Genomic DNA, 25,526 nt, shown 5'->3' on the forward strand with positions numbered 1-25,526 from the left:
GGAGATGGACCCAGGGTGGGGGCAGAGGAGAGGCTGGGGGTGGACCCCCCCCCACCCCCCCGCAAGAGAGCAGTGATTGCTGTGATCTGGGGTCTTCATCCGAAATGGGAAGGCTGCTGCACCACCTCCGCCTGCCGCATGAGGCAAACGGTGGAGCCCTGTACCCAGACCAGGGAAGATGGTGCTAAATGAGCCCTGGCCCAGGGCGCAGGCCGAACAGTTCCTGAAAGGCTTTTAAGAATCCCTCTCACCCTGTCATCATGCCCCTGGTCGTCCTTCCTTCCATGTCCCTCACTGCATCTGCTCCCTGTAGTCCTTTTAACCAGAAAACCCCATAGAAAACCTGAAAGCTCTGGTGGCTTCCCTGGGTGCAGAAGGTGGGGAATAATCCCTCCTCCTTTGTGGCGCAGAGTGGGCATTCTGGAAGGTGAGCCCTGGGGCGCAGGGCAGGTGCCGCCTGTCACCTGGGGCAGGAGAGGCAGCTTCCTGTTGGGTGGCCTGAACTGTGAGCGCTGGGTGAGTTGGGGGCAGAAGAGGGGCTCAGAGTGTTTGTTGAGTGAATACGTGACCAGCTGTAGGACCCGGCCCCGCAGGAACCCAGGCTGGATGACTTTTCAAGAGGAGGGCAGGGCATCTCCATTCCTGCCCCTTTGGCCTCCTCCTCACCAGGGAGAGGGGGATGAGAGTGAGCAAAGAAGGGCTATTGGAGGCTCTGTTTCTTCTTGTGGGTTCCCCCCCCAAGTTTTACATATTCATTCCTTTTTTAACACTTTATATTTTATTTTTTCCTCTTTATTGGGCTAACACTGGTCCGTTCCTTCTTTCACTCTCTCGTTTGCCTGAGCAGAGCTTCTATCCTAGTGTGGGACTCTTGCAGCTGCTATTTATTAAGCATTACTGCATTAACTCATTCCATTACCGCAAGGTGGGGGGGGGGTGGAGATTAGTCCCATTTTACAGACGAGAAATTTGCGGAACCTACGCGGAGGGCAGAGACCTGCCCACATTGCGACCATTGACCCTGGATTCCAAGTTCTTGACCCGACCAGCTGCCGTGATGACGGGGGCAGATCCACCCACAGCTCTGGCGGCGGGTGGAAGAAGGTGCCGCCCCCGAAGGAGGGTCTGCAGCCCGGTGCGCCCCGGTCTGGGGTGAAGGGTGGGTCTCGTCTAACCCCCTTCCTCCTCCTTCCACGCTCCCCTACCCCCCCCCCTCCCAGGTCCCAGCTGGGAAAGTCCAGCGAAGCCCCCGCCCCCGGCCGGAGGGCGGCGTGAACAAGCGGCCCTTTCTGCGCCGCTGCCCGCGGCAGCTGGACCGCAGCCCGCGGGGGCGCGGACAATCCCGGGGCTTGTGGCCGGGGGCGGGGCGGCCGGTTGCCAAGGTGACCCGGGCGGGCGGGCGCGGGGAAGTCGGCTCCGCTCGGCTCCGGCCAGATGGGCGGGCGGCTGCGGGGGCACCATGAGCGGCCGGAAGCGCAGCTTCACCTTCGGGGCCTACGGAGGGTAGGTGCGTCGGGCGGGGGCGCCCGCGTGCGCGCGTGGGCACGTGCGCGCGGGCTCCGGTCCGGCCGGGGCCCGGGTGTGAGTGTGTGTGCGCTCCGGGAGCGGGGGGCGCGTGATGTCAGTGCGTGGCGGGCCGCGCTGAGCAGTCTCCGTGTGTGCGCTCCCGCGTGTTGCGGGTGGGTGTCCATGGGCACGTGTGGGGTCGGAACTTTCTGTGTTTGTGTCCCAAGTTCGCGACGGCTCTTCGGCATGAGACCGTGTGTGGACAGGAAGCGGGCCTGTGTGTGTGCACTCCTGGCTGTAGGTAGAGTGGGGTGGGCGGGGGGCCGGTCACCTGAGTCAGCTGGGCCCCTGCACTGAGGCTTTGAAAGAAAGGAACCTAGAAGCCATTAGCAGGCCCTTGGGCTGCCCCTATGTCATGCCCGGGTCTCTCAGGGACCCCCTCCTCCCAGGGCTATTGGCTGTCAGGGCCTGGAGACCTGGGTGGAGGTAGTCAGAGTGGTGGCTGTGCATCTTGGGGTCACCGTCCTTCTTGACCTCAAGTGCCCACCTCACAGGGGTGTAGCAGCATGGGGGGTGGTGTCCTAGCCTCACGCTGGTAAAAGGGAAGGGAGATGGGTAGACAGACTGGGGCCAGAGCCCCTTCCCTGGCTGGTCAAGTAGTTGCATAACCTTCACCAGGCCCAGCCTCCCTGCAGTTGGAGGGACACACACCTTTGGGGTGGGGAGCAGTTGGGGCTCACGCATGTCACGCTGCTGGTGCAGGGTAGGTGCTCTTTGCGCTGTGGGGAGTGTGTCCGACCTGCCTGCCCTCTCTGGACACCCAGCCTCCGAGGCTGGGTGGGCTGCCTTCTCTGTGCGGGGCCTGGTGAGCCATCAGGTGAAGAGAGGAACCTGGGTTGAGCGCTGAGTTTCTGGTCAGCGGACTCAGAGAGGCAGAGCAGGGAGCGGGGCTGGGCTCTGTTGTGTGACCTTGGGCAAGTCCTGGCTTCTCTGACCTCACCTTCCCCGTCTGCAGAGGCCACCTTAGCTGACCCCTGGGAGACCCTGGTCCTGTCCCCCCAGATGGTGCCCCCTCGCTGGCGGAGTCTGGCTTGGTGCCCCTTTGCCATTCTCCTCTGGGTTCTGGGCAGGAGGCAAGAGTTGTTTGTTGTCCCAACAGCTACTGAGCCCCTAGGTCCCCAGCTGGGCAGGAGGGTGGAGCCCTCTCCAGCCCTCACAACCCCAAGGTGCCCTCAGAGGTGGGTCGGGGGAGAATCTACCCACTCTCTCTGCAGGGGGACCTGAGGGGTTGGGGAGATAAAGCCTGGGGGCACGGCTGAACTCTGGGAGCTGGAGGACTTCCTGCCCCCGCCCACCCCACTATACCTACAGCTTTGGGGGCAGGGTGTGTGTATGTTGCGGGGGGGGGGGGGGTTGGAGAGGAAGCTCCTGTGGACCGCCTGCTCCCACATTCCCCGGCTCTTGTCCCCTGGTGGCTGTGAGTGGGCTCCAGCTCCAAGATCGGGGCAGGCAGGGGGAAGTGTGTGTGGAGGGTTTTTCCTAAGCCCCCACATGTTTAGTCCCGTCTGGAAGCACTGTAAGCTGGCCTCAGCCACACCCCACATCCTTGCTCTGACCCCAAATGCTGTGGTCACTGTCCCACTTCACCTGCTCCAGGACCTCCCATGCTGACCCCACCCCCTGCCACCCCATAGCCTGGTCCCGGGCCCCTGCTCCCTACCCCCGTGTCCCCAATCCTGCCTCTTTCCTTACTCCTTTACCCCACACCGCCCCATGGCCCTCATCTGACACTGGGGCTCCTGTAGCCTGTGGGGGACAGTGACATTGCATCGAGCACCTCCTCCGGCCTCCTCTGGGTGGGGGGTGAGTGGGGTTGGCCTGACATGCTGGGCACGTCTGGGTAGAAGGGGCTGTCCCCTCACCCGCTGCCCCTCTCGCTGTGTTTCAGGGTGGACAAGTCCTTCGCCCCTTGCCGGAGTGTGTGGTAAGTACCGGGGTGGGCCTGCTGGGCTGGGCAGTCTGGAACCATTCATTACGGCCCCCTCTAATGCCAGACCAGACCCCACAACCTCTGGGCGCTCTCTGCATGCTCAGCATTCCGCTAACCTCTCTGCAGCTCAGAGCTCTCATCTGTGCAGCGGAGATAGAAATGCCTGTGTAACAGTGGAAGTTGTAAAAACCAAACCAAACGGCCCGGCATACTGTAGGCCCTCGCTGAAAGGGTGTCCTTGCTTTCTCTTCTCCATTCCTTCCCACCTCGTGGCGGCCCCCAGCTGGGGGTGCCCCTAGCCTCTGCTGACCCCCAAGCCCTCTAGTTCCACTTCATGCACAGCCTTCAGAACCCTCTCCTCCAGCCCGTGTCCTAAGCGTGAGCTGCCCTCTCTGTGGGGGAGGAGGGCGGAGGCGGTTGTGCCTGCAGCTTCCCCAACATGGAGAGCGGTGGGTGGAGGTGCAGCCTCACCTCGGGGTTCACAGCACCCCCGGCGCTGCCCGGCTTCCCTGGCACCAGCACCACATGGGCCCAGCTGGCTGCGCCTGCTGCCACCTCAGCTCCAGCAGGAGAGCCCCCAAGGGCTCTGGCTCCTGCTTCCTGCCCCCGCTGAGGGCTTCCCAGGGCCCCCAGGCCCTGCAGTGCCCCCAGCTGCTGGGCGACTCCTATCTGGCACTAGTGCCCCCAGGAAGCCCTCTCTGGGGTGGGAGGCACATGGGGTACCCAGGCTGAGCTCCAGGGCCTGCCCTTTTATTTTCCTTTGATGCGCTCTGTGTAACCTGGGGCCAGTTACTCTCCCTCTCTGGGCTCAGATCCTGCTGCTGCGCCCGTCACTTTGAGCTTCTACTCTGTGCAAGACTGTGCTAAGCCCAGAGCAGAGGTAGGGTGGAGGTGAGGAAGATGCCGTCTTTTCCTTCAAGGAGCTCAGTAACAGTATCTCCACAGCGGCCATTTGTCAGGCAACTGCTGTGACGGGGTACTAACAGGTGCGTGAACTACCTCACCTCATTAGAATCTTTCCCACCTCCCTGAGCTGGGGGCTACTATCTCTAATTACAGATGAAAACCGTGCGGCACAGAGGGGGGAATTGACTTCCCCAAGTTCACACAGCTAGTCAGTGGCAGAGCTGGGGTTTAAATCTCGATCTTCTAGACTCGGCAGAGCCCAGGGTCTCACCCGCTCTGTCCCAGGGCCTCCAGGCCACAGGGCGGGTCTGAGTGAAGGACGCACTTGGGGAAGACTTGGAGATGGAGGGTGACCCAGAAAGTCCACTCCAGGGAGCCCTGAATGAAGAGTCAGAGATAAGGGCCCAGAACTGATAGTAACTATGAAGTTGGGCAAGTCCCTTTTCCTCTCTGGGCCTCAGTTGACACTTATAACGTAAGATTCTGAGATTACCAGGATTTGCCCGTGGCCCACAACACCTTGACCACAGCCTCCTTGCTGGAGTTGCTGTCCAAGGTGCTAACACCTGGATTCCCCCCCTCTTCCCCCGTCCCACCCCCACTTCTGGAAGCGAATTACTTAGCCCCCACCCTGTGCCTGGCATATAATTAGTGTAAAACGGGGGTCATCTTGACTATTAATTGTGATTCCTGGCGTTCAAGGCCTGTCCCCACCTCCTTTTCCAGCCTGGGACTCACTTCTCCCTTCCCTGCATTTCTGATCCAGGGGAATATGGCCCCTACGAGCACATTCTCCCCTCCCCTTGCTATGCCCTCCCTTTCCATTGTCACAAGCCTTCGCCACGCCTCCACCCACCGTTGTCACGGTTTGTTGAGTGTTTTCTTTCCTGATCCCTGCACCCCATCTTTCTCTCCTTAGAACACCTCCCCGCCTGCTTATCATGCCTGTAGAGCGCACAGTAGGCTCTTTGCCGGGGTGGTGGGAAAGCGTGGCTTTCAGAGTCTGACAGACGTAGATTTGAAGCTGCCTCTGCCACATACTGGTGATGTGATCTTGGGCAGTTCGTCCCGCTCTCTGGGCCCCGGGATGCTCAGTACGTATTTGTTGAATTGGGTCTGTCAGGGGGCTGACCTCAGCTGAGTTGAATGTGTCTCTATTACACTTCAGTGCGGGGCAGGCTCTAAGGTCCTTGGAAGCAGAAGTTACTTTTTAAAAAAATATATATTTTTATTCATTTCAGAGAGGAAGCGAGAGGGAGAGAGAGATAGAAATATCAATGATGATAGAGAATCATTGATTGGCTGTCCCCTACTGGGGATCGAGCCCGCAACCCAGGCATGTGCGGAATGGAACCTGGGACCCTTCAGTCCACAGGCCGACGCTCTATCCACTGAGCGTAACCGGCCAGGGCAGCAGAAGTTACTTTTGACTTAGGCCCTCTTTCCAGCTCTACTTCCATAAAAGTTGGGCTGTACTCTTCTGATCTTTCTATCCTCCACACGGTCTTACACAGCTATCCAAACCCAGTAAATGCTTAATGAATGTTTGTGGAATTGAATGTATCCAGAGGGTGGAACAGGTAAAACTTTGTCAAGTAAGCTGGAAGGGCTTCCTGGAGGAGGTGTAGTTTTCCCAGCTCCTTTAAAAAGGGGATTAAGAGATTGGGGCTTGCATCAGGGGAGCAGTGGGGGCTGGTAGAGGCCAGATGTGATCTGACTGGATTCCCCCACCCCCTGCACCTCAGCAGCAGGTAATTTGCAGTGGAGGAGCTTAGAACAAGCGTGCAGATGTCAGAGGGATGAGGCATGAGGCCCAGTGTGAGGATTAGGAGCCAGTGGGACAGTGGGTGACTCTGGTTGTGCAGCCGTAATGGGGGCTGGACATGTTTTTTCTTTTTTATTGAATTTATTGTGGTGACATTGAGTAATGAGGGGGCTGGACATGGAAGGTAGATTCGAATGGTGGGGAGAGGAAGGAGTGATCCTAGGGTGGGGGAATGGCTGGGTGTGGTCGTTCAGGGAAGGGGGTTCTGGAAATACCCTGGGAAGAGAAGAGTCAACTTTGACCATAAAGCTGGGAGCCTCGGAGGAGGCGGGGCCCAGCAAGGATTAAGTGCCAACAGCGTGCCGGGCATGTTACTACGGTCGGTCGTCTCATTAAGTCGTGACGACAGTCCTGCAAGTTGGCTTCGTGTCCCATTTTAGAGGCCAAAAACCAAAACTGAGGATGGCGAAGGCTCTGGCCCAAAGTCACAGAGCTGGTGAGGGCTGGATGTGAATCCAGATTTTTCTCTTGCCAAGGAAGGGACCTAGCCAGAGATGAGGAAGCCACAGACATGAGGGAATTCCTGGTTCAGGGGTGAGGAGAGGGAGATGGCCCGCAGTACCTCCAGAACAGTAGTCACTGCCCAGCCCCAGGTGCCCCATGGGGAGGGCCCATCTGGTCATTGAGATTCCCCCTTGACAGTGATGGTACCACTTGCTCCCATATATGAAGCATTTCCTGGGTCCCAGGCTCTGGGCTGAGCACTTCATCTGAATTATTTTATTCCATCTTTAAACAGCTTCTTCCCCATTTTATAGATGAGGAAACTGAGGCTCAGAGAAGGGACCTGGCTGGTGCAGAGATGCACAGCCTATGAGAGGCAGGGTGGTCAGCCCGAGGCCATACCTTTAACCCTTGCTCTCCTGGACGCCGCCTGTGATGAGTGCAGGGCTTGGGTGGGCAGCTCCTGTCCTCAGGTGGCTTCTCCCTGTAATGACTGAGCCAGAGGCCCTGGGGGTCTGTGTGCCTCTGCAGGAAGCACGAGGCTGGCCTCATTAGTGGCTCTGAAATGCCAGGCAGGCACAGCCCGCTGGGCCTCCTCATCTATTATGCATCTGGTAGGCAGGCCCCTGGCGGGTAGCTGGCGGAGCACAGGATGAGGGAGCCAGCAGCTGCTTCCTGAGCCCACACCTGCCACCATACCTCTGGGCAGGCATCCCCTAAGGCAAATGCCAAGGCATCTGCTTGGTCCAGATGGGGACAGGGGGTCCCATTGGGGACAGAGGCACGGATGCTGGTCCCTACCTCATTAGCCTGCCTGTTCCAGTGGCCATTTCTAAGAAAGTCTGGGACCTTGATTGAGCTGGGGGTTATTTGGGACTAGTGTGGGCAGAGGGGCTAAAATAGAATCTTAAGTGCATAGCTTCCTATCTGTACCGCACCTCAGAGTGATAGAGTCACAGTCATTAATACATCATTCATTCATTCATTCATTCAGCCACAAGTAATTAATTACTGAGCACCTGCTGTATACCACCCTGCACATTCAGTGGAAAATGAGGCAGGCCCAGCCCCTATCTCCGGAGAGCTTGGTTTGGCCAGTGCTTCACATCCTTGAGCCTCAATTTCCTCAGCTACAAAATGGGGAGTAAAGAACATGGCCGATAAATGGGCAAGAACACAGACTATGTGGTTGTGCTGAATTGTGAAGCAAAGGTACACGCTAAGGAGAGCTGACCCTCACCTGGAGCCTACTGGTTGCTGGGCAGTGTCCCAAAGCCCTTGCCTGTATTGATGGATTTAACCCTCACCGCTGCCTCCTGGGGCGGTGCTGTTATTATCCCTGGTTGAGAGCTGAGGAAACAGGCGTAGAGGGGTTACATAGCCTGTGTAAGGCCTCTCGGCAAGGCTGAGATTTGAATCGAAGCGATTGGCTCCCGTGTGCACATTACCCTAAGCTGCAGGGTTGGAGGATGACGGAGGAAGTCACAGAAGGCCTTTTTGAGGAGGTAGCATTTGAACCCAAACCTGAAGGATGGGAGGTGTTGGCTGTGGGAAGAGTTAGCAGGAGCAAGGGGGCCTTCCTGGCAGAGGGGGGACAGTAGGTGCAATGGCCCCAAGGCAGGAGCAAGCTTTGTTTGTTCTGGGAGCAGGGAGGAGGCCAGTGCGGCTGGAGGGATGAGGGAGAGTGAGGGCAGGGGTGCGTTTGGAGAGAGCGGAGGGGCCAGATTGATCAGGGTCTTGCAGGCAGTATAGGAGTTTGGATATAATGTCAGTGACTGACACGCAGAACCACTGAATCTTAGACTTCTGGCTTTGTAAATATTAGAATCAGAAGATTTGGGCCTCCGAGAATCTTTGGAGATGAAAGAGACCTTTGAAGTACCCTCCTCTGGCCTCCCGCTTAGCAAGGACCCCTCCTTTGGTTCATGACCCCTTTGCATATTGGAAGAAGCCTTTGGAGTCTCCTGAGAAATATGCACCTTTCTTTTCAGCGGCTTCACGAACCTCTTGAAACCCATCACCCCTGGTTGAGACCATCATGACCGCTTCGCAGCTCCTTGACCAGCCCTTCCTTGCTTAAAAGTAGCCTGTTCCATTGTTGGGCAGCTCAGGTGGATATCGAAAGTTCTTCCTTACTTAGAATTAGCTGCCTGAGCCTAAATGCAACCCCTGGGTCTCCCATCCCCCACGCTGGCTCTTCGGAGAGATAAGGATGGGGATTGCGTAGTATCTCCCCAAGTCTGCTCTTCCTGGTCTGATCAGTCACTGGTCCTGGCCTGCCCTCCTTTTCATTCTCTAGTCAACTCAGCCCTTGCAGGCCTCGAAGCCCCTTTATTAGTCTCTCTAGCTTCCTGTGGGGCAGGAGGTGCCCACTTCAGGGGAAGGGCACACCCTGGGAGAGGCTCCAGACCAGAGAGATCCCGTCTTCCGCGGAAACGCCCCTCTAGCTTAAGGAGTCGAGAGGATCCCCTCCAGATGGATTTGGTCCTGGGGCCGCCACGGTGTTCCCGTGTGATGGTGGGAAGTGAGTCCCATCTCTGGGCAGTTTCCCCAGGCCCATCTTTGGCACGGTGAAGAGGCATAGAAGGCCCTTCGGGTCTCCTCCAGCTCTGAGGTTCCCAGCCTGGTGGCCCTGCTTGCCCCTACATCCCAGCGGTGCCCAGGCTCGGGCCCTTTGCTTGGGTGGTGCATAGGAAGATTTGGGTTCTGTTCCAGGCAGGCCTGACTTCAAATACCAGCTTCGACTTTCCTGACTTTCTGTCAGTCCCGTGGCGTGTGACTGCAGGGTAACTTCTCTGGGTATTGGTCTCTTCACCTGTAGAATGCAGTCACGGAAAGCACCAGCTTCGTAGATGGTTGTGGGGGTTCAATGAGGTAGTTTGTGCCCAGGGCTAAAACCAGGGCCCGGCATGGAGCGATGCCGGCGAACGCAGACATTGCGTGTCGCCTATGTGCTGGGCTCTGTAAAGGGGAGGGAACTGCTCCGTGTGTGGACTCTGCCCTCTGGAAGCTCACCACCTGCCTGGGGGTGAGACCTGCTTACCTGTGAGCATGCTTTCTGTCCTTGGGCACTGACCTTGACACTGGCCTGGAGAACGAGCCCTGCTGCCAGACAGGCTGGTGCTGCGTCCTGGCTGGGTGACCTTGGGCGGCACCTGGCTGAGTGGTGGTAGTGGTTTCTTTCTTAGTGTGGGTATTAGCAGTCCCCGCCTCAGGGTGAGTGAGAGGAGTGAGGAGGGATTTGAAAGGACTGGCTTAGCACAGCTGTGTGGTGGGGAGCCCAGGGCCGAGTGTAACAGGCAGGGAGTACAGTGTGTGCAGAAGCCTGGAGGTGGGGCAGACACGCAGGGCAGCTGAGTCTCCATCCTGCGTGCAGTGGGAAGCCACTGGGGGCTTTTTGGCAGGTAGGTGACGCGATAGGTAACACGTGCTTGTACAAACCCACGCATGCCCCAGACAGAGCACTTTCTCTCCCACCCACATGTTACGTGCTGCCAGGCCTTCCATCCACATCCTCACCCACAGAGTCACACGCCCTCTCTCTCCACCAGGCAGGGCTGTGGGAAACCTGGTGCTGGCTGCCAGCAAAAGTGTCAGACATTTACCCCACCTGCCTGCTGGTTCTGTGGGGCAGGGTCCTCCGCTCCCTCCAGGAGCGACCTGTGTCCACTCCACATTTGCCCAGGCGTGCACGTGCCCCAGGCGCACGTGTGCAGGATCAGAACACTCCCTTGCACATGGCAGGCGGCTCCTAGCTCAGGGAATCTCACTGAATTCTCCCAGCAGCCCTGCAGAGACAGTGATCAACCCCATTTCACAGCTAGGGGACTGGAGTTGCGGAGACTCAGAGAGGTGAAGTGACTTGCTCACTCCACAGCTGGAGCCGGGATTTGAACTCAGTCCGTCTGACTTCTGAATGTGTTCCCTGGCCCATCCAGCCATGGTCGTCCTCTTTCCAGGCTCTTGCTGAGAAGGTGGCGAGTGACCTTCAGTGCCAGATTGTTCCAGAAACAGGTTGATCAACATGGAAAGTTATTTAGAGTCCCAGCTCATGCCCACCTGCCTAGTGACCCTGTGGCCTTGGGGGGAGTGCCAGGGGTGGGGCTGGGTACCTGCCAGCCTGCCAGCCCTGGGGCAGCTCAGGGCATGGGGTTGAAGCCTGGAATGGGGCCTGCATTTGCATTTGCAAATGAGACAGACAACCCTGGCCCTGCACGTGCTAGCCTCAGCTGGCCCGGCTCCCAGGATGTGACAGCTGAGGTCCCAGGGCACAGCCCTGTGTCCAGTACCCAGGCTGCTTCTCTCCTGCCTTCTCTCTTCCCTGACCCTCAGAGCAGGTTGCCTAATGCCTAATGTAGGGAAAGAGTGTGAGCTTTAGAGTCGGCCAGACTGGGGTTATAGCCCAGCTCTGTCGCTCCTGGCTGGGGGACCTTGGCCATGTGGTCCCGTGTGTCAGAGTCTCCTCCTTGGAATACAGAGTGAAGAATATCTCCTTAAGATGATTGAGAAAGATAAAGGAGTCAGGTACTCAGAGAGCTAACTCATAGTAAATGTTCACTTTTTTTAAAAATATATTTTATTGATTTTCTACAGAGAGGAAGGGAGAGAGAGATAGAGCGTTAGAAACATCGATGAGAGAGAAACATCGATCAGCCGCCTCCTGCACACTCCCCACCGGGGATGTGCCCGCAACCCTGGTACATGCCCTTGACCGGAATCGAACCTGGGACCTTTCAGTCAGCAGGCCGACGCTCTATCCACTGAGCCAAACTGGTTTCGGCAAAAATGTTCACTTTTAAGAAATAGTTTTTTCTGGTCAAAAATAATAACTGCTCATTGTAAAAATTCAAACAATGCAGACAAATAAATTCTGTAGAAAGCAGAAGTTCTTTGTGGTCCTGCTTCCCAGGCATAAGCCATGTGAACTTTTACATGTAATTTTAAGTTTTTACAAGTAAGATGCTTGCTGTGCAACTTGCTGTTTTCACTTACTAGTCACCATTATGCCTCAAGCCCCCTTTTCTGCCAGGACTAGAGACCTTCTTTGTCATCACTGAGTCTCATGGTATTTCATGGTTTGCATGCACCTTGATATATTTATTTAACCAGCCTCCTTTGAATGAACGTTGGGGGTGGCTTCCAGATTTTAACTGTTGCGTACCCTGCTGCAATGCATGTTCTTCGTTCATACATTTTTGTGCATTTGTGTAAATCTTTCTGGAGGATAAATGTCTAGGAGTGGAGTTCCTGGGCCAGGGCGCGTTTTCATCTTTGACAGGGATGGCCAAACAGCCCTGCAGAGAAGTAGTAGCAATCTGTGTGCCCCAGGCAACCAGGAAAGTCCATGTCCTCAAAATAATGGGAATTACCCGCTGCCTCGGGCCTCAATCACAGGGACCTAGAGTCACTGAGAGGCATAGAAACCACGTGGGAGGCTCCCGGGAAGTCACCTGGTCACGCCCAGGCTTCATTTACTCCTCCTGTTCCTACACGTCCGTCTCTCACCCACTACACCCCTGAGAGGCTCTGCCTGCCTTTGCACAACAGGGAGCGCAGTATCTTACACGGCTGGTGGCTTTATTCTTGAGCGGCTCTATCACACTGGTCCTTGTGTTGAACTCTAGTTTGCCTTCTCACCACTCTCTCCTGGAATCCTGCCTTGCTTCTTGGCAACCTGCAGAGAAGGAAAGAAGAAAGAAAGGAAGAGAGAAGGGAAGGCCAGGAAATGCTCATACTTTACATGTAGTAATTTAGTTCTCATGGCAACCCTTGGAGGCAGGCACTGCTATCCCATTTTATAGATGAGGAAACAGACTCAGAGAGGTTAAGTAACTTGCCCAAGGTTACACAGCTGTCAGGTGGCAGAGCTAGGATACAAGCTTAGGCAGTCTGGCTCCAGAGCCCACACCTCTGATGTTATACCTCTCCAGGCAGGAGCCTATAGTTTATTGAACACCTAATGTATACAGTTATGTGCCACTTAACAGGGATACATTCTGAGAAATGCATCGTTAAGGAGATTTCATCGTTACGCAAACATAGAGTGCATATTCACAAACCTCCGTGGGATAGTCTACTGCACGCCTAGGCTACAAACCTGAAAGCATGTTACTGTACAGAATACTGTAGGCAACGGTAACAAAATGGTAAGTATTTGTGTATCTAAATATATATAAACATAGAAAAAGTACAGGAAGAATACAGTATCTATACTAATAAAAGGGTAATATGCTAATTAGACCGGGAGACCTACCGGGAGACCTTCTAGATGTCTTTCCGGACAAAGCCATGGTGGCGGGGCCGTGGCAGAGGTGGTTAGGGGCGATTAGGCCAGGAGAGGAGGACAGTTGGGGATGATCAGTCTGGTGTGGGGGCAGTTGGGGGTGAGCAGGCTGACAAGGGGGGGCAGTTGGGGGTGATCAGGCTGGCAAGGGGGGGCAGTTGGGGGCAATCAGGCCAGCAAGGGGGGGACAGTTGGGAGTGAGAAGGCTGGCCCGGGGGTAGTTGGGGGAAAGCACGCCAGCAGGCAGAGTGGTTAGGGATGATCAGGCAGGCAGGCAGGTGAGTGGTTAGGAGCCAGCGGTCCCAGGTTGTGAGAGGGATGTCCGACTGCCAGTTTAGGCCTGATCCCACAGTGGTCCCAGATTGGAGAGGGTGCAGGCTGGGCTGAGGGACAAATTCCCCCCCCCCCCATGCACGAATTTCATGCACGAGGCTGCCGGGAGCCGGTCCATCCTTGCTGTTTCAAGGGACCTGGCATATATGGCATACTGTTCTTAATATGTTTGCTCACCTTCTTTGCACTATGTGTTTTAACCAAGGTCTCTGAGAAAGGTTGTTTTCCCCAGGTAGGGATTTCCCCCTGAAGTTAGGGAGGGAATAAAACCCCTCAACTAAGTGCCAGGCGGGTAATTAATCCCTTTAACTACGAACAATCATGCTTAAACTACATAATCTTTTCTCCCTGGAATGGAGATAAGAAACGCCCTAACCTTTGTAATAGAGATTGATAGGATTGAATCAACTGGTATAAATACAGTTGTAACAAGACAGAAACACTCAGAACTCAGAACTCAGAACTCAGAACACAGAACTCAGGAGACAGAATTCAGAAGACAGAACCTACACGGAGCCTAGAGACAGAAGAACTTCGCTGGCGAGAGCATGCCGGAGGATCCTAGAGAGGGACTGGCCTCGGAGCCTAGAGACAGAGCCTAGCGGGAGAACATGGCAAGGGATCCTGGACTGAACCTGACTACAGAGATTGGCAGGAGAACCTGACTGGAACCTGGACACTGAACCTGACTGGAGAGCCTGGACAGAACCTGGCTGGAGAACCTAGCGAGGGAACATGGCTACAGAACCTCGCTGGAGATCCAAAGCAGAACCTCTCTGGAGATCCTGGCTGGAGATCCTGGCTAGGCTACTGATCAACTGGACGCTGTCTCCGTGCCCTTCCTTCTTCGCCGACTCCGTCTACACCTTTGGGGACCCCTGGACCCGCTGGGGTTGGACCCCGGCACGAGGCCATTAGTAAAGATAAACAGTGACACCAGTGTAGGGCACTCACCACGAATGGAGCTTGCAGGACTGGGAGTTGCTCTGGGTGAGCCAGTGAGTGAGTGGGTAAGTGTGAGACCTAGGGCATTGCTGGACCCTACTGCAGACTTTATAAACACTACATTTCAGCTGCACTAAACCTTCAAAACAACACGAGATTAAATCAAGCTCAGGAGAAAACGATGCAATCACGAGACTTGGTACACATGAGGTGTGTGCGGCTGTCGCTGGCATAACACAGCATACTGTCTGACAGCACGCTTCCCTTTATGTAAGTAGAAAGAGTGCACTCTAAAATGATGATAAAAAGCAGAGTACAGTAAGTACACAGTCGTTTAGCATCGTTATCAGGTGCTATGGACTGTGCATAATTGCATGTGCTGTGTTTTTATATGACTGGCAGGGCCGTAGGCTTGTTTACACCAGCAGCACCACAAATATGTGAGTAATGTGTTGTACAGCAACATTAAGACGGCTACAGCGTCACTAGGGCATAGGAATTTTTCAGCTCCATTATAATATTACGGGGCCTCCACCTTGCAGTCCATTATTGACCGAAACATCATTAGGCAGCACGTCTGCACTCAGCCCTAGGCTAGCCAGACTGCAAGTCTAATATCTAATTTACTCTACACAACAACCCTGCAAAGTGGGTGTTACTATCCCATTTTGCAGATGAGGAAGCTGAGGCTCAGAGCAGAGAAGCAGCTTGGAAAGGGGTCTGAGGCACCCTCCACAGCCCTCCAGGGTTCCAGTTTCAGCCAGTCTTTGGCAGACTCCGCTCCCAGTTTCTCACCCCCCTGCAGAATGTTTGAGCCAGATCTCAGCGTCATCTCGTTTAAGTCCCAGTTACCAGGGGAAACTGTTTGAAGAGGTTATGGTGACTTCATCTGGAACACACGCGATTTAGAGACAGAGCCGGGCCTTTTCCCGCCGCCTTGGGTTAGGAAATGGTGACCTTGTCCCTCTCCAAGGGAGTGTCACCTTGGCCCGGCAGCAACTTCTGTCACCAGCCTGGCCTGGGGCCCGGGGGGCAATCCCACTGGCCAGGGAGGGAGAGGGATGGATTAAACAAGGCCTCAGCATGGGAGGGTTCAGTGTCTGAGCAGGGAGGCCCAAGCAGTGCCAGGAACAGTGAGAGAACCATCTGGGCCTGTGCCACTGGGGCTTTGCTTTGAGGTGGGGGAGGCCTGGCTCACCCAGCTTGGATGCCAACACCCAGCCCCATTGTCCAGCCAAGAGCAGGCAGCAGGACATGTGTCCTAAATGCGTGACTGAGCGTAGGAATGAAGGGCAAATGGGGGAGTGGGTGGATGATGGAGCGAGCGAGTGAAGGAATGCATGGAGTTCAGAGGAGGGAGACCGCTGGCTGCGAGGCTGGAGGCTGTGAGGCCGGAGGGGGAAGGACAATAGGTTAGTGAGGGAGGTGGGGCACAGCATCAGGCCCCAGCCAATGAGTGCTGGGATGGTCCTTTTGCCTGGGCGCTAAGGGTGGGCAGCATGCTCCAGGCCCATCACTGGGGGTTGTCCTGCGTTGATGGGGCAATTGGTAGAGCGGCTGGGTTTGAGCTTCGGGCGTGGTACCTTGGGCAGGTCACCCGGCTTCAGTTTTCTTCCGTGTGGAATGGAGATAACATTACCTGACTTGGGTTCCTTGTGAGGCTGTTGACGGGGTCTAGAGCGAAGGCAGTTTGTAAACGGTGAAGTGCCAGGCTGGACAAACATGTTATTACCTGAGCAGAGGCCCCACGGCTAGGTCATCTCAGTGTCACTCCTCCCCCCTGGCCCCTGTGCAGGGAGGAGTCCATCTCTGGGAGGCAGGGAGGGCGAGGCTTGTGCCACAGCAGGGCTCAGGCCACCTGGGCAGGGAACAGGTGGATGGGAGGCCTGGTCCCCAGGTGCTGTGTCCCCGGGTGGGGGCCGGTCCCATGACCTCCTCTCAGGGCTGCCAACCTGTTGTTTGCTCAGGAGGCTGCTGCCTGGCCCAGCTCCGGGATCCGGGTGTCTCGGCGCACAGCCAGCTCGGGGTGAGGGTGGGGGCCCCACGTGCCACCTTCCAGCTCACCCCTCTGCCCAGCCTGGAGCCTGAAGCCCTCTCCTCCACTCCCAGGGGACGCTGCCAGCTGTACCCCTCAATGGCTGTGCGACTGTGGGCCCATCTTGCAACCTCCCGGAGCTTCCACCTCCTTATCTCTGAAGCAGGGTGAAGATAGCAGCGCCCTCAGTCAGGGTTGTTGTTGTAAGGATTACATGATATCAAGTTCTTGGTCCCCCCCGTCCCCAAGCTCCCCCTTCAGTCCTGGCAGAGGTCAAAGGTGCCTGGAAAAAGAGAGTCAGGGGCAGCCATGCCTGTGGCCCACCCCCAACCGCTCCCCGTGGGCCCCGGGGTCAGGCTTTCTGGCCTAACTTCAAAAATTGACTCACCAGGCTGCCCCTGGCCACCTTCCCTGGCACCTTGGCAGGGCTGGGGGCAAGCAGGGGGGCAGTGCCAGATGGTTAAGCTCTGGAGACAATGGGCCTCTGTGGCCCCTGGGCAAGGGGCAGTTCCAGGGCAGTGTCTGGTCTCTGGTTTCAGGAGATTAGCGTTCTCTCAGACCTGATACCATGACTGGGAGACAGGGAGCTCCCAGGCCCCATCCAAAGGGGCTTCGCTCAGGGTCCACAGGAGTAGCCCTCTGCACCCTCTTCTCACTTGAGGTCTCTGCCCCTCCCCCTGCGTGAATCACCATAGAACCAGCTGGTCTCATGGACCTCTAGTGGCAAGTCCTGGGCTGGGCTGGGCCCCTCAGGCCCCTGTCCTGGGCTAGTCCTCTCACATCCTTCTCATCCCTATGCTCACTGGCTGGCTGAGCCCCTCCTCTGCCCCCGACCGCCCAAGTCCGGTTCCCCAACATGCGTGTGTGCTGTCCAGCACCTGTCCGGCTCCCCTGCTCCCCATCACAGGCTTCCTGCCTTAGGGGTCCTATGTCACCTGCTCTGGCCACCAGTTTCACCTGTTTAAGTTGAATTTTCAAGCACAAATAGGTCACCGAGCAGCAAAGAAGGAAAGGGAGCCCCGGCGAGGGAACAGCCGGTGCAGGGCCTGCAGTGCGAAACACGCGCCTTGGGTGAAAACTGCCTGCAGCCCAGCCAGCCAGGCTAGAGCAAGGCGACTAGGGCGGGCAGAAAGGGGCCGGTGTGTGTGCGGATGAGGCTGGGAGAGTCAGCAGCGGCCAAACCCACCTGGGACCTCCATCCAGAGCAGCGAATTGTGGGTGGGCAAAGGGCCAAGTCCTACCCCCAGGACAGTCCAGTCCCCGCTCTGGTGCCCTGAGGCGGCGGTGGCGGGGGCAGGGGGGGGGAATCTCCAGGAGAGTGGCTCATAATAATAATAACAGCACACACTCCCACAGCGCTCACTGTCCTCCATGGCTCACAACAACCTATGGGTGGGCACCTCATCTCTCATGTTGCAGGTGAGAGAAAAAGACAGGACCTTCCTTCCAACTGTCCAGCTGGTCAGCAGGTGGGAAGCAACCCAGGGAGGCCTCTGGTCACCTGTCCTCGGTCTCCCATCTCTCCCCCCCGCCTCCCCCCCCCCCGCCCCCACGCCTGGGTCTGACCTGCGTTTTGCGGAGTGTGGGATGCCCCCACCCCAGTGTGGCATGTGAAGCCCTGGACTGATGGAAGGCCTGGGTTCTAGTCCCCAATCTGCCCCCACCTTGCTGGGTGGCCTCGAAGCGGTGTTTTAACCTCTCCAAGCCTCAGTTTACCTTCTGGGAATTGGGGATTCTAGCGACTGCTGTATCTCCGGATCCAGTTCCGGTGAGTCTCCCAGGGGTGAGCAGATAAAGAGGGCTTTTGAAAAGTACAAAGAGCTGTACTCACGACGGTGAGATTATTATTGTTACCTTGATGTGGAGATAAGGGAGGGGGAGGAGGTGCAGTGACAGTTGCCAAGAAACCCTGGAGCTGTCAGCAGCGGCTTCCGGGCTGGCCCATCCCACTCAGGAGCTGGTCCCCTCCCCCCACTCCCCTGCTGCACCCTTTCCCTGGGAGAGAGGGGTGCTCCAGGAGGGAAGGGAGCTGGGGCCAGCTGGCTGGTGGCCATGTGTCTGCGGGGCCTGAAGGTGACCCAGGAATGTGCCTGCCCCGAACTCCAGGTCGGCTCCAAGCTTTCTCTGTGACCTTGAGCAAGTCACCTCCTCTCTGGCTACCACCTGGTCTGTGTCCAGGTGTCCTGTACCTGTAGGCAGGTGTCCAGGCCAAACAGGGCAGGATTCCTGCTGGGCTCAGGGAAGATGCCTGGCAGTGGCTGCAGGGCCAGGACCTGCGATGGGAGGCCGCTGGGGGCCACGCTGGGCAGCAGAACTGAGGCCTGGGCTGAGAGCAGCTGTGGTGTGTGTAGTAAAAGAACCCTGGGCTGGAGTCAGACCTTGGTACTGCCCTTTCCTTGGTACGACCCGGGGCTTGTCACTGAGCCTCTCTGAACCTCAGTTTTCTTATTTGGAAAAAGGTTGATAATAATCCAACCTCACAAAGCTGCTGTGGTGATCAAATGAGACAACGCCTGTGTCAACTAGAGTGCTGTGCAGATACACGCCTATGGCCATGGCAGGGAAGGCATGCTCCAGGCACCTTCCAGATGCTACATGTGCAGGAAGAATGCAAAGCATTTTAAGCTGGGCCAAGCCATCGCGTCAGGAAGGTTGTCAGAGAAGCGGGGAGGGGCAGAGGCCTGGGGACCTTCTGTGAATGGATGGTGGAGACCAGAAGGAGTCAAGTGGGAGATAAGAGAGAGAAAGGTTCTAGTGCATGAGGAGGGAGGAAATTGACCAAATTGGAGGAGGTCTGCAAAGGCCAGAGGCAGAGGGAAGGGAGGGATGGGCCAGAAAGGTGGGGGAGAGAAGGTGAGAGGTAGGAAGGCTGAGAGGAGGAGGAGGCATCAGGGGAGGCTAGAGGGGTGGGGAGGAAGGCAAGAGGCTTTGTTCTTACTGCCCTTCTAGCGCTCAGCTGGGCTGGTGGGGATAGGCAGGGCCCAGGGCCTCCGACTTCCTGCTGTCCTCATCCTGGATTCCTTTCCCTCCCCTGCCCTTTAGGACCCAAGCATGACCTTTTAGGTGGAATTACCTGGGGGAGGGGGAGGGAGAGGGGAGGGCTGGGCATTGCTTGGGAGGAGCAGGACTCTGGCCAGCCAAGACCTGGAGAGCCGAGGTCCTCGAGGCTGGGCCCTGGATGGAAGCCAGAGCCCCCTGGTCTTTGGAGAGTTCCCTAGTCCTGTGCCCACGTGAACAGTCCTGACTGAGATGGGCACCCGGGCATGGGGAGACTGAAGCTGAGAGCGTTCTGGAAGGGGCCCATGTTAGGGAGCTGCTGCCAGGCTGACCTACAGTGGCACCGCGGGGGACAGACAGGAGGACACTACCCAAGTAGCTCCATCATGGCCAACAACCTCCACTCAGCAGCCAGGGCCACGCCAAGACGGTGGTCCCAGCACCAAGGGGCCAGCCTCACCCGGGCTTCAACCCAGAACTTCCTGGCCCCTGCACACCCTCTCCTCTCAGTCCCACTGGCCCTGCTCCGTCAAGGGCATGAGCTTTAAATTCTGGCTCTGTCACCCACTGGCTAGGGGAAGTGGCTTCACCTCTCTGAGCCTCATTTTCTCCCATCTGTAAAAATGGGGATGAATAATGCCAATCTTGTAGCACTGTAGTGAGGGTATAATGTGCTTGACAGTTACAGCACACAGTAGGCCTCAACGAAGAGTCCCCACGGCAGCCACAGTGGGACTTGCCTGGACCATTGCTATAGGCCTCTCTCTAGCCCAGTGGTTCTCAACCTTCCTAATGCCGCGGCCTTTAATACAGTTCCTCATGTTGTGGTGACCCCCAACCATAACATTATTTTCGTTGCTACTTCATAACTGTAATTTTGCTACTGTTATGAATCATAATGTAAATATCTGATATGCAGGATGAATTTTCATTGTTACAAATTGAACATAATTAAAACATAGTGATTAGTCACAAAAACAATATGTAATTATATATGTGTTTTCCGATGGTCTTAGGTGACCCCTGTGAAAGGGTCGTTTGACCCCCAAAGGGGTCGCGACCCACAGGTTGAGAACCACTGCTCTAGCCCCTCCTCTCCAGTCTCTCCCCATGTCTGCACATCTTGCAATCTACAGGAGCCTGTGTTTAGGCTGTTCCCCTGTCCACAAACCTTCAATACCTCCCTATTGCCCATCCTCATTGAGCCATTCAACTACTCAGCAAATACTTAATGAGATCCTAACTCGGGGAGCCAGAGTTTACCATGAATGAATGAATAGCCAAGAATTTGTTGAGTGGATAGTAGCTGCCCAGGCTCTATGATGATTTTTTTTTTGGAAACTGAGGCTGAGAGGAGTGTGGCACTTAGGGTCACACAGCAGGTGAGTGCCTGGGAATGCCTCCCCACACTGGTGCCACAGGCTGGAAATGCCACTCTCGCCATATCCATCCTTCTGGGTCAAGACCTTTCTTTTAAGACTCACCCCCAGGAGGTGGACAGGCAGCTGCAGCACGCACCCCGATGGGGGATCAAACCCACAACCTGGGTATGTGCCCTGACCGGGAATGGAACCCACCACTTTTTGGTGTATGGGTTGATGCTCCAACCAACTGAGCAACGCTGGCTAGGGCACAACTCTTCTTCATTTTCTTCATCATCACCATCACCATCAGTTTCCTCACCTGTAAACTGGGTATAGCGACAGTCCCCACTTCACAGGGCTATTGTGAGGATTAAATGGAAAAGTGCCGATAAAGCTTTTCATACGCAATACCTGGAACAGAGTAAAAGCCTATAAATGAGGCTATTGTTGTTATCATGACAATCAAATGTTCACCCAGTACCTGATTCGTGCTGGGTGCCAAGCGGCCAGTAATCAACCAGACACAGACCCTGCCCTCAAGGAGCCAGAGTCCAGGTTAGAGAGAGAGAATTAAACTTATGCAGAGTGTCAAATACCGTTCCTCCGGGCCGCTTCTCCTGCTAGACTAGGTGTGCTGAGGGGAGTCAGCAGGGGGGCCCAGAGTCCCTCAGGGTCTCTTCCTGGGCCAGGTTCCTGCAGGCTCACCCCTCTCGGGGTGTGGCGGTCCCAGCTTCACCTGACTCAAGCAGCTGTGTGCTGCTGAGGGTCACCTGGCGGCTGAATGACACATCCTCTTGGAGGATGGGCGTGGATACAGCCACGTCAGGGTGGCCCTAGGCAGCCAGCGGAAGCCAGGCTGCTCCCCCAGCCCTGGGCTGCCTGGGTCCCAGGAAGCACTGGCCCTGGAGGCGGCCTCCTCAGCAGGCTTTCTAGGATGACGGCACTGACTTCACCCTCACCAGACCCGTTTCCTTTCCCCGGGGAAGGGCGTGGTGTGGGCACAGAGTTCGGGCTTGCCGTCGGTTAGGCCTCAGATGCTGGCTCTGCTGCTGACCAGCTGTGTGACGGCCACATGCCTCTGGGTCCTGGTGGGAATACCAGGGTGGTGAGCAGTCTGTGCCTTCGGGCCGGAGAGCGGGGCTTGGCACAGGCCTGGCACCCGGTAGGCCCAATGAGAGTCGGGTAATGTTATTGTCAATAACAATAGCCCAGTGGCCTCTCAGTCCTAAGGCTGCTGTCACCCTGAGGCTCAGGAAGGGGTCCGTAGAGGCTGGAGCATCCTGCTTAAACCAGAGGTCTGGCCTCAGCCATCTACAGCAACCCTCACTGCCTCAGTCTACCCATCTTCAGAATGGGCTGTGGACATCCTCTTGACTGGAGTATGTGTGAGGGAGGCCCAGTGGAGTATTTGGGGAGAGACCCTGTGCACATCTCTGGTCTCGGGCGAAGGAGAGCCTGTTTAGCAGCCGTGCTCAGCAAGCTCCTCCTCTTCCTCCTCTGGGGCAGCCCAGGACCCACTCCTCCATGGAATCTGTGTCCCCTCACGTCCCCCAACTCGGAGGTTGACTCTTCCTCCGAAAGTTCACAAATCTCCCAACTGGAGGCTCTCCCTGACCTCAGACTCCTTTTCTCTTCCAGGAGGAGTGATGGGCAGAGCCAGCGCTTCCCTCAGGCACTAGACCTGCCGAGAGTGGACTTCGTCTCCCCACACGCTGCCTCACTCTGCCCAAAGGTGAGTGCCCCCGCCCCGCTGCCCTGGTCTGGAGGCCCCCAGGGCTGAGCGAGGCCTGAAATGAGCACTGGGCAGAGGTAAAATGTTCGGCTACCACTCCTCACCCCTGGGGGCACTTGGTACTGTCTAGGAGGTTGAATGGGGGGTCTGTGGCACAGCTGGGGGTGGGGGAGAACAGCTGGGTATAAACTGGCCCAACTATTCTTTTTTAAAAATTGATTTTAGAGAGAGGAAGGGAGAGAGAAACATCTATCCTGCACGTGCCACGATGCGGGATCGAACCCACAACCTGGGTATGTGCCCTGACCAGGAATGGAACCCACCACTTTTTGGTGTATGGGTTGATGCTCCAACCAACTGAGCAACGCTGGCTAGGGCACAACTCTTCTTCATTTTCTTCATCATCACCATCACCATCAGTTTCCTCATCTGTAAACTGGGTATAACGACAGTCCCCACCTCACAGGGCTATTGTGAGGATTAAATGGAAAAGTGCCAACAGAGCGTTTCCTACGCAATACCTGGAACAGAGTAAAAGCCCCATAAATGGGGCTGTTGTTGTGATCATGACAATCAAGTGTTCACCCAGTACCTGATTTGTGTCAGACTTTGTGCTGGGTGCCAAGCGGCCAGTAATCAACCAGACACAGACCCTGAGTCCAGATTAGAGAGAAAGAATTAAACTTTTGCAGAGTGTCAGATATCAGTAATAAAGGCTAGCATTGCTTGAGATTTCCTGTGGGCCACGTGGGTACTTAATGCTCTACATACAGTATTTCATTTCATCCTCAAATTGTACATTGCAAATTGTGCTAGCTTCTATTATTAGTCCCATTTTGCAGATGAGAAAATCAAGGCTCAGAGAGGTTAAGTGACTCATTCAAAGACACACGGGTAGGATGTTACGGCGTCAGGGCTGTCACTCGGGCTATCTGACCAGAGGGCCTGGTCTTGTGGCCTCTCTGATGCTGAGGATCATAGCCTGTACTGCAGTACACGTCACAGTTCTCAAGCATGTACACAAGCACCACGCCTCTTCGTCCTTTCATTAAACCTCGGTGGCAGGCATTGTCCAGATGAGGATCCAGATGCTCAGAGAGGTGAAGTGGTTTTCCCAAGGCCACACAGCCAGGAAATGGCAGAGGCAAGATCTGCCAAGCCCCTCTCCAAGCACTCGGGCCCGGAACAAGGGCCATGTTCCTCTCCTGGGCTGGGAGAGCAGATGGCCAAGGAATGGTGTCCTTGTGGGGGACCACCACCACCAAGGGGGTCCCAAGTAGGGGTCCTCTGGACGGTATCAGGGGGACCCTGTCCTATTTTCTGTGCTTGGGCAACAGCTCAAGACGGGCCATGTGGATCCTGGGGCTCGGCAGGAAGGGAGTGACCCCCTGGCAGCTGGGTTCGTGAGTGAGCTTCTGGGAGGAGGCCTGTGTTCTCACCAACGCTGTGTGCCCTTGGACGATCCCTCCTCTTCCTGGGCCTCAGTCTTCCATCAGGAAAATGAGGGTTGGAACAGCCCATCCCCCGAGTCCTGCCCGCTCAGACAGCCCGAGGCTGGCCTTCTTGGATAAGTTCTGAGATGCCTCCCGTTGGGTTTCCTGGCTTCCACCCAGTCTGTCTAGAAACCTCCGTTTGTGCCAACACAGCCCAGATGGGAGGCTCGCGACAACCCACCCCTACCCCAGAATCAAGTGGATCACAGTCTGTGGGTCATCTTCCTTCAACAGGAGGAAACCAGCGTCCAGAGAGATTGAGTGATTCGTCTGGATCCCCAGCAAACCAGTAGTGGAGCTGAGGGAACCAGGCCGGTGACCAGTGTCCACCCCCCTCGCCCAGCACCCCTAACTCTGCACACATGTGTAATGTTGATGGAGCCAGTTTGAGGGACAGGAGGTCTCCCTGTGCCAGTGGGCACATCCCTGCCCCTCTCTGGGCCTCTGTTGCCTTATCTGTAAGATAGAGGTGACACTTCCTTCTCTACCCACCTTGCCAGCTTGCAATTGAGTGATAACCCTGAAAGTAACTTTGGAAAGTAGAAATCAGGAAGCTGAACTGTTTGTTACCAGCATGATGTTCCCAGGGTAGGACAGAACACCCAGGAGGGACTCTCTTCATTGAGAAGCCGCACTTGAGATTCCCAGGACCTTCCTACCTGCCCCCTTACAGGGGTTTCTTCACTCGGGGATTCCAAAATCTGCACAGACGTATGCACACAGCCTACCCGCATGTATGCACGTGGACACAATCATGTGTCTGCACATGTGTGCTGAAACTTGCACATGTACACACGCAAGCATGTACAGATGCATATGTACAAATGCACATACCCAGGATGTCCAGGCACACACAGTCACATCCTGTCCCAGTCACACACACACATACAGCTGCTGCACCCCTCCCCCACCCCTCCACTCCACCTGGCACACAGGCATCTCCGGTGATACGAGCAGGTCTTGCCTCCTCCCAGTGTGGGAATGGATGTTTCTCTGGTTGCTTTTTGCTGGGTGCCCGGAAGCGCTCAGGCCTGGAAGTGCCTGCATAAATCAATATTTGCTGCTGTTAATTATTAAAAACAAAGCTACACCATGTCTGGAACACACATCTCTGGAGTTCCCACTGGCTCCCTGGGCTCCAACCTGACCCAGGGCCAGGTCTCGGGGAAAGGAAGGCGTAGTGCCTTCCTTCCAGGGGCCGTGGTTCTGGAGATGGAGGGTGGTGGCAGCTGCCAGCAGCTCCTTCCGGATGAGGAGAGGTTGGGCACTGAGCTGGTGGGCAGCCCTGCCCCTGCAGGGTCCAGAGCAGCTGGTATTGACATGGCCACCGCTCAGGAAGGAATTGCTGCTTTCCCAGCATCTGTCTGGGAAGGGGTTGCTGAGGCCCTAGCCCTGCCCCCAATGTCCAGTGGCAGACACAATGCAGGCTCAGCTGGAAGGGCCTGCAGAGGCTTATTTTATAGATGGGGAAACTGAGGGTTATAGAGATGGCAGGTTCTCATTCAAGTTCACCCAGCAAGTTGTAGCAAGGCCAGAGATGGAACCTGTATGTCCTGCTGCATATGGTGGGGCCTTGGCAGCCCCCCCCCCGCCCTCCCCCCCTTTGTGGTTGTCTCCCTCAGGGTCAGGGGCAATTAGGACAGAGGTGGGGTTAGTTAGAGCCAGGTATGGCC

General features: G+C 56.1%; 1 protein-coding gene across 1 annotated transcript in view; it reads left to right on the plus strand.

Moving 5' to 3' along the window:
- The first annotated feature begins 1,383 nt into the window (after positions 1-1,383).
- Positions 1,384-25,526, plus strand: part of RAP1GAP (RAP1 GTPase activating protein) — a 50,438-nt gene continuing 26,295 nt past the window's right edge. The window contains 3 exon segments of the mRNA XM_059690902.1: positions 1,384-1,503; positions 3,455-3,490; positions 22,267-22,360. Of these exon segments, the coding sequence (XP_059546885.1) occupies positions 1,460-1,503; positions 3,455-3,490; positions 22,267-22,360 (174 nt within the window). The 5' untranslated portion in view covers positions 1,384-1,459.

This window comes from Myotis daubentonii, chromosome 3 (assembly GCF_963259705.1).
Source record: "Myotis daubentonii chromosome 3, mMyoDau2.1, whole genome shotgun sequence".
Classification (NCBI taxonomy): Eukaryota; Metazoa; Chordata; class Mammalia; order Chiroptera; family Vespertilionidae; genus Myotis; species Myotis daubentonii.